Source organism: Callithrix jacchus, chromosome 10, assembly GCF_049354715.1.
Source record: "Callithrix jacchus isolate 240 chromosome 10, calJac240_pri, whole genome shotgun sequence".
NCBI classification, from domain to species: Eukaryota; Metazoa; Chordata; class Mammalia; order Primates; family Cebidae; genus Callithrix; species Callithrix jacchus.
In genome coordinates, this window is record NC_133511.1 from 99,010,591 (window position 1) to 99,028,677 (window position 18,087).

Genomic DNA, 18,087 nt, shown 5'->3' on the forward strand with positions numbered 1-18,087 from the left:
TCTTCATACGGCGCACTGTCCTGTGCTTTATAGGTGTTTAGCAGCATCCCTGGCCTCTACCCATGCATGAGCTGCTGGAAGTTCCTCTCAGCTGTGACAACCAAAAAATGTCTCCAGGCATTGCAGATGTCCCCTGGTGGGCAAACCTTCTCCTGGCTGAGAACTACCAACCTAGCCTGGGAATTTGGTTTAAGCACGACCTTCCCCAGCGTCTTTTCCTGGCCCCTTTGCGAATGGGCCCCTCCTTTGTGTTCCAGTAGCCCCTGATGAGTATCAAAGCCCTCACTCCCAACTTCCATTAGTTGGTCTACTTGCATTATTTCCCCATGCAACTCCTCAAGGACAGGAGTCGCGTTTCATTTATCCTTGAAACCTCAGCAGCTGGAATCGGAACTGGCACATAGTAGATGCAGTGTCTCTATTTGTTGGGCAAATGAACAAACAAGTGTGTCAACCGGAAGAGGTGATTCCTGAGCTGAGACTTGTTTCTAGCTCTGAGCCAAATAAACATTAGCTTTGACCAAATATCAAAACCATAGGCAGATGTCCATTGCCATTTGGAGTTCACTGTGAATGGCGGTTATTCACTAACATGCTTTGGCAAAAGCAACAGAAACCCCAACTTAAACTGTCTTAAAACATGAACGAGATGAGTTGTTTATAGTAAATCCAGGTGTGGTTTGGTTGGGGCCCCAGTCGTTCCTCTGCATTATCCACAGCTCTGTGCTCTCCTGTGTGCCGGCCGTATCCGCAGGTGAACTCTGGTAAGAAATCCCAGGCCTCGTGTCTACATCCTGCACGGACCAGTGCAAGAGGGAATTCTCTTTTCCCAACCTCAAAAGAAGGCATATGGGCTTCACTCTGACTGAGTTGTCCTTTGCCAAGCGTCCACCCCTGCTTGAATCACTGTAGCAGTGGATACAAGGAGATGACCCTGATTGGTTTAATCTGGTCAGGCTTCATGGATGGAGCTGGGGCAGCTTAGCCCCAGTCAGCCCCGTTGGCTGAGACACAGGGAGAGAAGCAGGTAGATGCTGAGGCCATCGCAGTGCCTGCTACAGTACCTGCTGCTTGAGGAGCACTTGCAGTTGGACTTTTTTATTCAGAGAGACAGGTCTTGCTGTGTTGCCCAGGCTGGAGTATAGTGGCACAATCATAGCTCACTGCAGCCCCAACCTCCTGGGCTCAGGTGATCCTCCCTCAACCTCCCAACTAGCTAGGACTATGGGAGTGACACCGTGCCTGGCTGATTTTTAAATTGGCTTTGAGTAGTTCTCCCACCTCAGCCTCCCAGAGTGCTGGGATTATAAATGTGAGCACCGTGTTGGGTATTTTAAGGAGCACACCTCACAGTCTCCTCCATGCCGCTCTTCCCCCCAGTTTCAGCCTGTTGTCACCTTTTTTCTTTTTTGAGACAGTTTCATTCTTGTTGCCCAGACTGGAGTGCAGTGGTGTGGTCTTGACTCACTGTAACCTCCACCTCCCGGGTTCAAGCAATTCTCCCATCTCAGCCTCCCAGGTAGCTGGGATTATGGGTGTCTGCCACCATGCCTGGCTGTTTTTTTTTTTTTTTTTTTTTTAGTAGAGATGGGGGGTTTCATTGTATTGGCCAGGCTGGTCTTGAACTCCTGACCTCAGGTGATCTGCCTGCCTTGGCAGCCCTTAGTGCTGGGATTACAGGCATGAGTCACCACATCCAGCCCTGTTGTCGTCTTCGGTTGGCTCTTTCTGATGGGAAAGATCAGCATGGTATTGTATAATGACTACTATTCACTGTGGGCTCAGGAAGTCCAGGCTACAGTCAGAGGTTCATGTTTTGGACACAGGTGGAGTGACAGAGGGGTTTTGTGCGTCTATCTGGTTTTTTTAAGAGCTGAAGAGGAGAAAGGGCAAACTTGAGTGGATGGCAGGGAGAGCCTGTTTGTGATGGAATAGTGCTGACTCACAGGAGAGAGCCTAGCCGTCTCCTTGCTCCCTGCTGTGCCAGCTCAGCCAGGATGAGAAAAAGCAGGTGATGACTCACCTAGAAAGTGAAAAGCAAATTAGCTTTCCTCGACAGAAAGCCATTCTTAATATGTTTACTTTCAGGTTGATTTCTTTGTAAGAGGTGTTCTTAATTATGACTGTGGTTTATATATTCTCAAAGTTCAGGTAGTACTACAGGTAGTACTGTGTAGGGGCTGTCCTCATAGCCTCTGGAGCTAGGCTACTTATGAGCTACGTGAAGTTAGGCCAGTTACCTACTTACCTGCACTTTAGTTTCCTCATCTGTAAAATGGGGATACCAGTGGTGCCTACTTATGAGGATGTTGTGAGAATAAAATGAGGTAATGCAAGCAAAGCATGTATTTTAACGTCCCAGGAGGGAGAGGGCGATGCTTTTCTTTTCCTGTTTATTTACTTTTCTAGCACTTATACTCTGTTTTTGTTGTTGTTTTGAGATGGAGTCTCGCTCTGCCACCCAGGCTGGAGTGCAGTGGCACAATCTCAGCTCACTGCAACCTCTGCCTCCCAGGTTCAAGCAATTCTCCTGCCTCTGCCTCCTGGGTAGCTGGGATTACAAGCTTGCACCACCACCTCTGGCTAATTTTTGTATTTGAGTAGAGGCAGGATTTCACCATGTTGGCCAGGCTGGTCTGGAACTCCTGACCTCAAGTGGTCCACCCACCTCGGCCTCCCAAAATGCTGGGATTACAGGCACGAGCCACCACATGCGGACTGCACTTACTGCTCTGAATTGTGTCACACACCAAAGAGAGGACTGTACTCCTCCGAGGGTGCCTTTCTCTGGCATGACCGGACTGCAGACAGGCTTTGTGAAGGGTGCCTGGGACCTCTCCCTGCTTGCCCTAGCACAAGGCCACACTTCCAGAGATGACCTTTAGGTAATGTTTTTGCAAACACAGTGTGGGATAGTGGTTGATCTTGTGGCCTGCTCAGTACTTGAATTTTCCCTGCTCTTTCAAGTTTCTGGGGGAGAAAGACAGGAAGTCAAGCTGGCTCCTGAGACTTCTGCTACAGGAAGAAGATGTTTTGTGTTGGGGGCAGTGAGTAATGCTGAGAGCATTGGAGTACCTTCTTTTATGCTTGCCTATCCCATCTTCATAGTCTCAGTGGAGACTCTGATTGTGGATCACACTTTGAAAGTTTTTTTTTAAAGAAGGGTGTCCCGATTTCCTTAGAAGTCTATGAGAGACCCTTTAATGTCTTTTCTACTCACCTGAAACACAGAAACAACATACTGACTTCACATCTCCATAACCCTGGAGTGACTGTACATCATCCTTTAGAAAGGCCATCAGAATAAAAACGTGAAATTTTGCTCAATTTAAAAAAAAATTCTATTTGCACACCTTTGCAGAAAAGTCACCAGGCCATTATTCTGAACCTCACTGCCTGTTCTGAGGGGAACCAACCTCACTTTATTGTTAGAGAAGCTTCCAGGGTGCAGGCTCATTAGGAAGCTCCTGCAAAGGTCTCTCTGCTCCTGCACCATCGTGGTCTTCTTCCCACCTGGTGAAGTGAGAACTCCCTGAAATGTGGTTTCCAGAAGCAACATTCTAAATATGTCTCTGCTTCCTCAGTAGCAGGCAGCACTTGCAGTGGGCAGAGAAGGCATTAAATGGAGAGAAGTGGCACTGTTCTGTGTGGCCCATAGGACACCAATTGGTGGAGAGAAAAATGGACCTGGAGCCAGATACATTTCATCATGGCCAGATGGCCCGGGAATTTATCTTGCTGAAACCGAATCCCCCACTCAGTCTTTGGGCCCTTGCCATGAAGTTGCATAATTTGTTCAGAATCTGTTCTTGCGGGATGGAGCTGCAACTGACACTGAGCTGAAAATCAGGGCCTTGAGGCAGGCTTTGGAGAGGGGTTTCAAATTGTTGTGCTTCAAAAATGAAGTACCAAGGTGGGGCAAAGTGATGTTATACCCACTTGTGTGTCCCAGAAAATGAGGGCATGTAAAACTCCTGTTCCCTTTGGGGCTCGTAACTCAAGAAATTCTAGAATAAGTGGCCTCAAGAGTTCTTTATTTATCTTGGTTAAGGCCATTCTAGATCAAACTGCCTCCTTCATGTTAGACACATGGACATGTCTTGTTTTTGTTTGTTTGTTTGTTTGTTTGTTTGGTTTGTTTGTTTTTGAGACAGAGTTTCACTCTTGCTACCCAGGCTGGGGTGCAGAGGCGCAATCTTGGGTCACTGCAACCTCTGCCTCCCGGGTTCGAGTGATTCTCCTGCCTTAGCCTCCTGAGTAGCTGGGATTATAGGCATGTGCCACCATGCCTGGCTAATTTTTGTATATTTAGTAGAGATGGGGTTTCACCATGTTGATCACACTGGTCTCAAACTCCTGACCTTGTGATTCACCCACCTCGGCTTCCCAAAGTGCTGGGTTATTACAGGTGTGAGCCACCGCATCTGGCCAGAAATGACTTTTACTGTTGAAGACTTTTGAGCAGGAATTTACCAGACTTTTAAAACTCATTTCCAGTTATTCATTCAATGAGTATTGACGTTCTACCCTATGCTGTTCTGGAATACTGTAGGAACGTGACAAAGTCCCTTCCCTCATGGGGCTTATTCAGTAGTCACCGCTTTTCCTGGTTTCAGTTACCTGCGGTCAACTATGGTCTGAAAATATTAAATGGGAAATTCCAAAGATAAACAATGTAGATGTTTTAAACTGTGTGGTATTCTGAGTAGTGTAATGAAGTCTTATGCCATGTAACTCCATCCCACCCAGGGCATGAGTCTTCCCTCTGTCCAGCTTATCCTGGTCTATAAGGATAACAGCTGTCAGTGCTACCCAGCTGTCAGTTACTCAGTTACCACTGCTGCAGTATGGCAGTGCTTGTGTTCAAGTAATACTTATTTTACTTAATTGTGGCTCCAAAGGGCAAAAGTGGTAATGCAATTCGGTTATGACAAAGAAAAGCTGTCTACTGCTTCTTTTGAAAGGTGAAAGTTGCTGACTTAGTAAAGAAAGAAAAAAAATTGTATGCTGAGGTTGCTAAAGTCTCCAGTAGCAATGAATCTTCTTTTTTTGAGACAGAGTCTCGCTCTGTCACCCAGGCTGGAATGTAAGTGGCGCGATCACGGCTCACTGCAACCTCCGCCTCCTGGGTTCAAGTGACTTTCATGCCTCCGCCCCCCGAGGAGCTGGGATTACAGGCATGTACCACCATGCCTGGCTAATTTTTGCCTTTTTAATAGAGACAGGGTTTCACTGTGTTGGTCAGGCTGGTGTCGAACTCCTGACCTCAGGTGATCCACCAGCCTTGACCTCGCATAAAAGTGTTGGGATTACAGGCGTGAGCCACCACACCCAGACAAGAATGGATCTTCTGCCCATGAAATTGTGAACAGTGCATTGTTACAATTGTTCTATTTTATTATTAGCTATTGTTAATTTTTTACTGTGCCTAATTTATAAATTAAACTTTATTATAGGTTTGTATGAGAAAAAAAAATCATGTATATAGGATTCATTACTCTCCATGATTTTAGGCATCCAATGAGGGTCTTGGAACATTTTCCCTGAGAATAAGGGAGACTAACATATTACACTAGGGAAAACAAACAGTAAACACCCAAGCACATAGATGCACAGCACGGTTTCAGGAAGGCTCTGAAGGAACATAACGGAGGGAAGGTGGTGGAGAGTAACAGGAGCTTCTCTGAATAGCTTGGGCAGGGCAGGGCTCTCCAGGGAGATGACTTTTGAGTGGAGACCTAAAATGAGGGAGCCTGGCATGCAGGCCTCAGGGGAAGAGCTTTCCAGGCAGAAAGCACAGCACGTGGAAGGGCCCAGATATGCTTGGGGAGCTCAGAGGTCATTAAGGAGAGCCATATAACACAGTTCTTCTTGTTGGTAAAGAGTCTTGGCTTCAACTCTTTCCTTTCCTTTGCCCACGCATCTAATCTATCAGCATTTCTGCCAGTTCTCTTCCAAAATACATGTTGAACTCACCCACACTTTGGCTGTCCATGACCATCCTAATCCAGGCCCTGCCATCTCTTCTTGCCGGGGTTACAGCAAGAGCCACAAGCAAGTGGTTCCTGATTGGCCTCCCATAAATTTCAATCACATTTCTTCCTTGCTTAAAATTCTTCAGTAGTTTCCCATTGCCCTTTGACAACAGTCAAGCCTTCTTACCATGGCCTTTAAGACCCTATGTGATCTGGCCCGATCTGGCCCCTGCCTTCCTCGCTAGCCCCATCTCCTGACAATTAGGGCTTCAGCCACAAGGTCCATGTATTAGTTTGCTAGGGCACAGGCTGGGAGGCATGGCTTAAACAACAGACCTTTATTTTCTCACAGTACTGGAGGTTACAAGTTCTAGATCAAAGTGTTGATAGGGTTGGTTTCTTCTGAAAGCCATGAGGAAAGGATGCATTCCAGATCTCTTTCCTGAGTTTATAAAAGGCCATCTCTTCCCTGAGCATTCATGTTGGTTTTTCTTTGTACATACTGTGTCCAGATTTCCTCCTCTTTAGAAGGATCAGTCCTTTTGACCCAGAGGTCCACTCTAATTTAACTTGATGACCTCTGTGAAGGCCCTGCCTCCAAATACAGTCACATTCCGAGATGCTAGGAGTTAGGACTTCAACATAAAAATTTTGTGGGGGACACAGTTCATTCAGTAACAGTCCTTTCTTTTTCTCAAACACTACCAACTCTCTCTCGCCTCTGGGCTTTTTCATAAGCTTTCCTACGACCATCGCATGGGCACCCTCTTCTCCTCCTTCAGGTCTGAAAAAATGTCGCCTCTTCAGAGCAGCTTTCCCTGACCATTCCCATCAAGCTAGCTGTGTCAGCCCATTTCGTTTCTTTTATTATGGGAAAATAGACGTGTGGTAAAAATGTACAGGTTGTTAGTTTACAATGTGATGAGCTTTGACAAATGTGTATACCCTTATGACCACTAGGCCAATGAAAATATGAAACATTTTCATCACTCTCAGCAAACTCCCTTTTTTTTGTTCAATATTCAGTTCATTCATAAGCAACCTCTTGTCTGATATCAACCACTATAGTTTTGCCTGTTACTGAACTTTATATAAATGGATTTATTCAGTAAGTACTCTTTTGTGTCTGACTTCTTTCACTAAAGATTCATTTATGTTATTGCATGTATGAGTAGTTTATTCTCTTTTATACTGGGTACTGTTCTATTGTATAAATATAATACTGTTTATCCATTATCCTATTATTGGACATTTGGATTGCTTCCAGTTTGAAGCTAGTATAAAAAGAAACTGCCATAAACATTTTCATGTGTTTTCTTAACATGTGTTGTCATTTATCTTGGCTAAATATGTAGGAGTGGAATTTCTTGGTTATAGGGTAGGTATATGCTTAAGAAACTATAGTCAAATTTACAGAAGTTTTGCAGTTGCCTCTCCCACTAGCAGTATAACAGTTCTAATTCTAGTCTTCAACCTCACCAACATTTGTTGTTATTCATCTTTTTCATTTCAGCCATTCCACTGAATATGAAATGATATAATTTCCTTATTACTAATGATGTTGATCACCTTTCCATGTGTTTACTGGACATTTATGTGTCATCTTTGCATGTGTTTATTGGACATTTGTGTGTTTTTGAAGTATTTTTCTAGCCTTTTGCCCAATTTCTAAATTGGGTTGCTTGTCTTTTTGTTATTTATTTGTGGGAACTATTTATATATTGTGGATACAAATCCTAATATTTTCCTGTGTTTGGTAGCTTGTCTTTCCATTAGTTGTCTGATAGGATACTAGTTTTAATTTTGAATAACACTTAAAGCTACAGAATGTACCCCAGAACCAGACATTAGGACTAAATTGTTTTGGAATATTTTTTAGGAAGAAGATACTTGGGGTTCCCAGCAGGGCTATAATTTCCTTCAAGTTTGTTCTCATGGTGTTTCAAAGAGAGGATGAAGTCATGTGGGTACTTAGCCACCGTGTGCACCATCCTAGATGTGTTGGACTGATTTCCTTATTTTAAAAAAACGTTTAAAGAATTGCAGGTGCTTACTCTATCCAGTGGCCACCATGATGTACAAGACTAGGGGCTCATGTGTGAAGGAGGAATGGCTTAAATGTCTTGTAAATACTGTGGCCTTTGCTGCTGAGTTTGATATACCGTAAGTCTCCAAAATCATAATTACATGCATATCCTCTCACCTGGCAAATCTAGAAATTTAACCTAAGGAATAACTCATGATTATATAACTCTCCTCCCAGTCTATGGGAGGAGACAAAGTTTTTTTAATTATTATTTTTGAGATGGAGTCTTGATCTGTCACCCAGGCTGGAGTACAGTGATGTGATCTTGGCTCACTGCAGCCTCCGCCTTCCGGGCTTAAGTGATTCTTCTGCCTCAGCCTCCGCAATAGCTGGGATTACAGGCATTAGTCTGGCTAATTTTTGTATTTTTAGTAGAGGTGGCATTTCACCATGTTGGCCAGGCTGGTCTCGAATTCCTGACCTCAAGTGATCCTCCTGCCTTGGCCTCCCAAAGTGCTGATATTGTAGGCATGAGCCACTGCGCCCGGTCATATATGCAAAGTTCTATTCACAAAGATACTTGTTCCAGCCTTGTTCATATAGTAAGATATTAGGAAAACTCCTAAAATAGTGGACTGTTAAATATATAGTAGGCTAAAAACTCCATTTATTAGAATGCTATGAAATCATTAAAATTATTCTCTATACATACATTTGTTTATTGACAGAGATACTTGTTTATAATACTGTTGAATTTAAAAGGCTTCAAAAATATATTAATGTCATTTTTAAAAACTTTGTGTGCATATATATATGCCTGCGTGTATAAGTGTGTATACATATATATATATGCCTACACATATATGTATGTGTGTGTATTCTGTTTATAAAATCATGACCCAAACAGCTCAGTCTGAGAGAGTACCTAAGTCAAAAGAACCTTGCCATCAAAAGTAATTTTAAAATACCGCTACTCCTTTACTTATATTTTTATCTGAGGAGGCAGATCATGCTCAGTAAAATTTTCTAAATTCTCTTAATTCCTCGCCCATTCACATGCCACACCTTTCTTGAAAATCCCACTATAAATCCTGCACCCCACACCTCTTCTGCCTCTCATTGCCCATCTCCACTTCCTGGTCTTCATCACACACACAATCTATGTGGCAAAGTGTGGGCCCTCCTTGGAAGTGGAAGAGGGAGACTCTCTGTAATGGCCTGCGGCAGTGGGGAGGGCATTGGCAGTGCTCTAGCGTTCAGAATCCTCATCCTATTTCATATGCGTAGAAAACATCTGGAAGGACGTGCGTGGAGGTCAAAATGTTAACAGTAGTTATTTCTGGTGATAGGATTAGAGTAGATTTTAATTTTCTTCCTTTTGCTTATCTGTGTTTTCTAATTTCCTACCATGAACAGACATTCCTTGATGAACATTTTTAGAATTTTTATTGAAGTATATCTTGATTAATTGATACAAATCGCTTTTTGAAAAAATGAGTTTCTCAGAGCTTTTCAAGAATAGGAAGTCAGAGAAGCAAGTATGGTCCATTCCAAGTTAAAGAGGTTTAAAAATATATTCTCTGTCCCAGATATGGCCCTAACCCAAGCTAACTGTCAGCCAACACAGGGAGCTTTATCTTTATTCCTGTCTTCCCTCTTTTGTCAAATAAAAGCAAAAGCCATTTTCAGAAATGTGCCATTGAGGGAGAAGGGTTTAAGGCAAGTCCAGCCAGTAGATGTGACATCTCTTATTCGGAAATGAACACAACTGCGGAGCTCTGAGAGGCAGAGTGAGGAAACCCACGTGGAAAAGCCGGCACAGGGTTGGCACATCATAAGTCTGCAAGTTGATTGAGGACCTACTACGTTTGTTCACTGAACAATAACAGCTTCGCCTCTGGGCACGGTCGTGGATTGAGGGCTGTGAATGCAATGATTAATAAGACACTGAGCCAACCCTAAAGGAGCTCCAGTCTATGGGAGGAGACAGATAACAGCAACAATAATCATTGCAGCTAACCTTTATTAAATAAATGCTTATGTGCCAGATACTGTGAGTGCTTTGTATTTATATGTTGATGCTTTCTCAATGAGTATTTTCTCTTCCTTTCTAATCATGGAAATTTGTTTGACTCTGTCAGAAGCCACAGCTATAGTATGGTAATGGATCTGTTTTATATATATATACATACATACATACATATACATACATACAGTGGGTAAGAGCTTAGGTGCCGGAATCAAACTTTCAGTGTTCAAATCTCAGCCCTGCTCATCATGGGCTACACATTTGTCTTTCAATGCCTTAATTTCTTCGTCTGTAAAGTGGGAATATTCATAGTTGTTACTTCATAAGTTCTTTTAAGGATGAAAAGAGCCAGAATGTATAAAGTACTGAAAACAGTGCCTGGCATATAAGCTGTTAATAAATATTAGCTGCTAGTATTTATTATACGGGCAGCAACCTCCCCATATCACCTTGGCAGTCCCTTATCTCTTCCCTTTTGTGTTCTTGCACTCTGAGGTTCATGCATTTGTTTATTATTTGTTATTATTTGTTTTCTCCCATAGACTGGAAGCTCCTTGAGGGCTGGGTCACAATCTTACTAATTACTGTATCCGCCACCCCCAACCCAAGGACTAGTACAGGGTTGAAACCAATAATTGTTAAGCACAAGGACTTATCCCTACTCATGTTGTAAGGGAGGCGGGAGGTGCAGGGGATGTTTCCCTTCATGAGTAGATGTCAGATTCCCCCAAAGATCATGATAATAGGAGGAGTATGGCATCTCCGAAAGCAAGTAGAGTCCAAGAAATGTAAATGTCAGACCAGTAGTTCAATTCTCCCATTTTACAGATGAGGCACCTGAGGCTTAGGGAGCTCCTGCGACTTCTTATCGTCATGCAACTCATTGGCATTGGAAGAAATGTGTTAGGGAAAGTGGGCCTTTTATCTTAACCTCAACTTCTACCGCATGGGGAATTGGACAGAATTTATTTCAGTTTAAGTTCACAGAGCTGGATTGAATGCCAAGTGCCTGTGCTAGGCCCCTGAGAAACAGAGGTGAAATGCACTCAAGGAGTATCCAGTCTTGGGATAGTCACACTTTAAGCAAATCCAAGTGTGATGAGAAGAAGCCCGGGTCTGATGAGAGCTAGTCTTGTTTCTATCTGTAGCTATCAAGAGATGATTGGTGGTCTGATCAAGCCTGTTGAGAACATACTTGGGCCTTCCAATTAAAGGGAACTCCCCATGCAGAATGGAAATCCTATAGGGGAAGCAGAGGTTGACCTCCATTGGGCGTCGTGGGGTCAGTGGCAGTGGGAGCCTGGAGAAAAAGTCTCTACCTTCCCAGCAAAGGTAGCACTTACCTGTGTGTGTGTGTGTATACACATAAAAAATAGTACAATTTAAATTACTTACTGTAGATGTTTGTTGATATATATATCAACATATGTGTGGTGGCCTAGCCCTCTTCCTTATCAACCTCAGTCAGAGAATTCACCCCCAGTACTGCCCCACCCCAGGGCTCTTCGGGCAGTGGGAGTAGGAGATGTTGCTAAGGAGTATGCTTTTGCATACTCATTCTGCCCCAGAATCTATACACACATTCTACCACAGGATCTATACTTGCTTTCACTAGTATAAAAATAGTACAGTAATTTACTTACCCTAGCTGTTTGTTGATAAATCTACTTAGACTGAGAGAAAAACCTCACTTCTGATCTTGAACTTTTGCCAAGCCCTAACTCCAGGAGATAAGATGAAAAGAAATGTCTGATTTTTCTGTGCTTTCTGTATCTTCACTTTCTTCTCTAATGAGCATGTATTCATGCTAAAAATAAAAAATGAAATGTAACACAGTTATGACCTCCATGTGTAGTATTTTAGGAGGGAAGGACTCCCCATTATGGATGAATTTCCTCATGACGTTTATTGCTGTGCTTATTTTATACATCCAAGTGCCTTTATACATAGTAATTACATGAGAACTGTTCAGTTAAATGAAGTAATAATGATGATAGCAACTAGTATTGTTTTTACTGTGTGTTACTATTCTCAAATCTTTAGATGTATAAAAGCCTCTGAGGAAGTATTATCCTCATTTTACAGACGAGGAAATGGAATCCCCAAAAAGTTAAAGTAACTCTCCTGGTTGGAATGTTTTGAGCGCTCTTTTATCTTCTCTGTGCACCTTTTCTTTCTGGCTGTTGCCGTGGCGTCCGCCACAAGGCAGCAGCCTCCTTATCTCTTCCCTTTTCTGTTCTTGCACTCTGAGATTCGTGCATGTCCAGACTGGTGGAATAAACCTGTACAGGCATCCCCACCTGCTGATGGCAGAGAAGCCTCAGAGCAAGAAAGCAGACACTTATGAAGCAAGCATTCACTAGCAGGCAAGCACGAGACCATGCAGCCTGCTCTGGAAACTGATGAAGCCCCAGCTGTCTGCCCACCTTGGTACTGAAGCTGCTCCCTGAATGAAAGGTTCAGTGAGGAAAGGCAGGAGAATGTTCTCGATCAGTGGATTACAAACTTGAATGGGCACCGGAATCTCCTGGAGGGCTTATTAAAGCACAGATTGCTGGGCCTCAGGCTCAGAGCTTCTGATTGCACACCGTGCTTTAAGATCTGGAAGCAGGATTTTGTTATTCTCTCTGATAAGCAGTGTCAGGCAATTCCTTAACCAATGGCTGGGCACAGGACCATTTAGGGAGTGAGTTTCTAGCATGCTACCCCTCAGGGATAGATTACAAGACATTCCAGGGTTTTATACCCAAAAGCATAAGGGTGAGGAATGTCTCTAAAATGTTTTAGAAAGTACCATTAAAGTTATCAATGAAAGCCATTTCTGATGTCTGTTATGCTAACTAGCAGAGCCTGCAGCATTGGATAGCCAGAGTGTGGCCTTCCTGATAGAGCACAGGCTGACGGCTCCAGCAGTGTGAATTCCTGGATAGGCCACATAGGATATACTTTAAATTAGCACAGATGCATACTAGCACCTGTCCAAGTGAATGTTTTAGAGTAAGTTACAGAGCACCTTCATGAGAAGGAAAGTTAATTAACACATCAATGGGCTTTGTTTCCTCCCACAGACTGAGCCTGAAATCATAGAGGAAACCAACATTGACAGAGTTCATGAGCCCCGGGGCTATTCCAGGTCTCGGCAGGTGAAAGGCCACTCGGAGACCTCCACGCTGAGCTCCCAGCCATCTATCGACGAGGTCAGGCAGCAGATGCACATGCTGCTGGAGGAAGCCTTCAGCCTGGCGTCCGCGGGCCATGCAGGCCAGAGCCGGCACCAAGAAGCCTATGGCTCAGCCCAGCACCTGCCCTACTCGGAGGTGGTGACCAGCGCTCCTGGGACCATGACTCGGCCCAGGGCTGGGGTGCAGTGGGTGCCGACCTACCGCCCAGAAATGTATCAGTACAGCCTGCCCCGGCCGGTAAGTCATTCATCCCATCTGCCTGCCATTATCGGGTCTGTCTGCCCAGTGAGTTCCAACAGATGACTCAGAGCAGGGGCTGATAAACAGCGCTTTGAATGAAGAGACCCCCCCCCCCAAACAGGCTTTGTGTGAGCAACATGGCTGTTTACGGTGAGATAGGTGGTTTTATAGGTTTGGGGTAGGCAGTGGAAAGTTACCAAAGTTACAGTTCAGAGTGGTTTTTGCAAGCTGGGAGGGGTCATAGGGTCTTGAGCCAGGAGGCTGACCAAGATCAGTTACAAAGTCCAGTTGTCTTAGTTGAGGTGGGAATAAGGAACAATAGAAGAATGTCTCAAAGTTAATTGGGCACCGCAGGGGTTGGTCAATCTTCCCCTTTTTGTGGTTTTCCAGTTACTTCAGACTTCGTAGTTCTAGGAACTCATCTGGAGGGTACGTGCAGGTCACAGAGGTTACCACATGGTCCATGGCACAGTCAGTCGGCCTAAAAGACCTTTTAGGGGCTTTTACAGATAGACACTTTGGGATCTGGAGTTGAATTGTGCTGGGCCCTCATCCCGTCATCCCATCTTCCACCCATGATCCAAAGCCTAAGCTTTTGATTCTTGTGGGCAATGCACATGAGAATCCCTTCTGTCCAACCAGAATGTATTTTAGGATGAATTGCCTTTTCTACTATCCCTCCTGTAAATGGCTGACCGTATTCTGCAAGCACTGGTGATTTCCAACACTTTCAAGCCTGAGACCCATTTTAAATGTCAAAAGGCATCTCAGAGCCACATGCTAAGGGGCTGTGTGGCTTGGTGGTTAAGCACACAGGCTTTGAGTCAGGTGGCTCGACTTTAAATCTCAGCTCTACTTCAAAGTTGACAGACTCAGAATGGAATCACTTGTGTTAAAAATAAAATAACAAATTTTTAAAACCTGGCAAATAGAGCCGGGGAAGGCCAGGCAGGGAGGGTTTTCATGCATAAATGCCTGATAACAAGGACTATCACAAAAGACTCTGCAAACATCACAATCTTGCACAAAAGCCATTGCAACCTTACAACACACAAAATACTTGTGCAGGGACATCTGCCCAGCAGCTGTCTCTTCAGGCTTGGACTGGTACCACATTTGTCAATTTTTGCAGCCAAGGATAATTATCTCAAAACAATTATGCAACCCTCCTTATTTTTCCTTTAAAAACCTTCATCTTCCTTTACTTCCCTCCTCACAGATCATTTGCTATGGCATGTGTCTTCCCATTGCGATACCCATTCCCAAATAAACATCATTATTTTTAGAGGCAAAATAAAAAAAAGGTCTATTATTTGTTATTTAGGTTGACAGCTACTTCCTGGCTTTGTAACTTGGCGAAGTTACTTAAATTCGTTACAGGTGACAATAAACAAATAAGAAAAGTAAGCTGCTTCCTAGACTTGTAAAGATTAAATGAGTTGAGGTATGTAAGGTACTATAAGAATGCCAGATACATAGTAAATGCTATAAAAATAGTCATGGGCTGGGCATCGTGGCTCATGCCTGTAATCCCAGCACTTTGAGAGGCTGAGGTGGGAGATCACTTGAGTTTGAGACCACGTTGGGGCAATGTGGTGAAACCCCATCTAAACAAAAGTTAGCCAGGCGTGGTGGCATGTGCCTGTAGTCCCAGCTATTTGGGAGGCTAAGGTGGGAGGATTGCTTGAGTCCAGGAGGCAGAGTTTGCAGTGCACGAAGATTGTGAGACTGCTCTTCTTCCTGGGTGACACAATAAGACCCTTCTCAGAAAAAAAAAGAATATTGTGATTATTTGTTAAGTAGCAATTACATTTCCATATTTGAAAAGCATCCAATGACTGAAAGCTTCTGTAATTTACACTTGATATTAGTAAAAAAAAAAAAAAAAAAAAAAAAAAAGTTAAGTTTTTGTGACTGAAATCACAGTTTTAATTAGTTTGCGTGTCATTCATCACCATAGCATCTATAATATATCTTTTAAAAAAGACATAGTTTTATAAACCATAGACTATAATAGGCAGTGCCTTGTGCCTGTGTAGATGCCAGTTCCTGGGAATCTGGGATGAGTTCTGAGTTTCAGAGAGAAAGGCTTAGACAACTGGATCAAGTCTTCCAACAGGGAAGAAGATGCAATGGCCCATAGCCATCATAGCTCAATTTTGTAACACCATCTAAAAACAATCCATTGTGGAGCATACGATGAAAACTTAAATGGTTCTGTTTGTTATAATTGGGGGTCAGTATTTGCGGCAAGGAGGACAAAAACATCAGCATTATATATCGTTTATAAATGAAGCCACCTATAGTGGAAAAGGACTGTGAAATAACCCAACAGAGAGTTGGCTTGTCAAACCAGAACACTGTTTTTTTTTTTCTTTTGTGACAGAGTCTCAGTCTGTCACCCAGGCTGGAGTGCAAGTTCAGTGGCACGATCTTGGCTCACGGGTTCATGTGATTCTTGTGCCTCAGCCTCCTGAGTAGCTGGTTCTACAGGCATGCACCACCATGCCCAGCTACTTTTTTGTATTTTTAGTAGAGAGGGGGTTTCACTGTGTTGGCCAGCCTGGTCTCGAACTCCTGACCTCAGGTGATCTGCCCACCTCAGCCTCCCAAAGTGCTGGGATTACATGCATGAGCTACCGCGCCCGGCCAAACCAGAACATTATTAAAGGCAGTTCTTTTGTTATTAAGGTTCCCTTCTTTATCAACAATGCGTGTGGTTCCGTATTTTCAGGAATGGAAAAAATAGCTAACAATACAGAGTAGAAATGATGATTCTTAACGCAAGCTCATGCAGAGTCCCTTTGTGCTATGATAATGTGGAATTCCATAGAAAAGGTGGCAATTTAGAATGATAACTATGATTACTTTCTGTCTTCTAAAGAGGAGGCACTTTGAGCTCTGTTGGAAGATAATTGGTGGTTAAATGCACTAGGCTAGGCTGATAGAATTTATATCATGGAAAGGTTACTGCTGGTGGCCTGGGATTTCTGCACTGCAGTTCAGGAGACTCTTGACCATATTTTACCCCTTGAATCTGTGAAGAAATTGACTCCACATCTTGGTTGGCGTGGTGGCTCACACCTGTAATCCCAGCACTTTGGTAGACTGAGATGGGTGGATCATGAAGTCAGGAGATCGAGGCCATCCTGGCTAACATGGTGAAACGCCATCTCTAGTAAAAATATATATATATAATCCAGGCATGGTGGCACGTGCCTGTCTGTAGTCCCAGCTACTCAGGAAACTTAAGCAGGAGAATTGCTTGAACCCAGGAGGCAGAGGTTGCACTGAGCCGACATCATGCCACTGCACTCCAGACTTGGTGACAGAGCCAGACTCTGTCTCCAAAAAAAAAAGAAATTGGACGCCACATCTAATGTCCAATCCAATTTTGCTAGCAGTCATAATGGATCTGTGCCAAGCAGAATGAAACATCCTACAGCCTTTCTGTTGGTGACAGAGGAGGGGATTTCAAAAAAGAAAACAGGGCTAACACATCTTCCACACTAGACTTCTTACAGATGGAATTAATGGCAATGACAACAGCAGCAACAGTTGGCATCTACTGAGCTCCCATTGTCTGCTGGACACAGCTAGGTGCTATATAGAAATTCTCTCTTCTAATCCAAAAACCGCGCTATGAGATCAATATTATCTCAAAGTACTCAATGAGGAAACTGAAGCTTGGAGAGATAAAGAAACTCGCCCAAGTTGGTGGAGCTATAAATGGCAGAACTGGAGTTAGAACCCAGAGCTGCCTAACTTCAAAGCCCACACTCTTTCTACCTTGTGGCCAAAGTGACTTATAGGGACATCTTCCAGACTGTGGGAGAAACTGAATAGCCAAACTTTGGAGTATAATCTTCTTATGAGGAAACTTACCCAAGGCTGGGCTTTGTGGCTCGTGTCTGTAACTCCAGCACTTTGGGAGGCTGAGGTGGGAGGATTGCTTGAGGCCAGGAATGTAAGACAAGCCCTGAAGCAACACAATGTCTATGAAAATGAAATTGATTGGTCATGGTAATATACACCTGTAGCCCTAGCTACTTGGGAAGCTGAGTTGGGAGATCTCTTGAGTCTGGGAGTTCAAGGTGGCAGTGAGCTGTTATGACACCACTGTACTCCAGCCTGGGTGACAGAGCAAGACCATATCTCTATTAAAAGAACAAAAAGGAAAAGGAAGGAAAGGAAAGGAAAGTAGGAAGGAAGGAAAGAAAAGAAAGAGAGAGGAGGAGGGGAAGAGGAAGGAGGAGGAGAGGAAGGAAGAAGGAAGGAAGGGAGGGGAAGGAAGGAAGAAGGAAGGAAGGAAGGAAAGAAGAAGGAAGGAAGGAAGGAAAGAAGAAGGAAGGAAGGAAGAAGGAAGGAAGGAAGGAAAGAAGAAGGAAGGAAGGAAGGAAAGAAGGAAGGAAGGAAGGAAGAAGGAAGGAAGAAAGAAAGGAAGGAAGGAAGGGGAAAGGAAAGGAAAGAGGCAGCAACAGCAGCTTCTTGCCCATTTGGAGTTTTGCCTGTTCTTATCATTGCCCTAGTAAGGGAGGCATCTCCATTAGGGTAAAATTGGGAATTTTATGGTCTTTTATTCCTCCTCTCTTCATAAAAACAACTCCCCCAAGCCTTTGTTAATGATGAGATATG

General features: G+C 43.7%; 1 protein-coding gene across 8 annotated transcripts in view; it reads left to right on the top strand.

Annotated features, from left to right (window-relative positions):
• KIAA1549L (KIAA1549 like) overlaps positions 1 to 18,087 on the top strand; it is a 293,593-nt gene that overhangs the window by 246,206 nt on the left and 29,300 nt on the right. For all 8 annotated transcript variants that reach the window (XM_035262322.3, XM_054240744.2, XM_035262326.3 and 5 more), the window contains one exon: positions 13,099 to 13,449. In XM_035262322.3, coding sequence (XP_035118213.2) covers positions 13,099 to 13,449 — 351 coding nt within the window. The remainder of the gene's footprint in view (positions 1 to 13,098; positions 13,450 to 18,087) is intronic.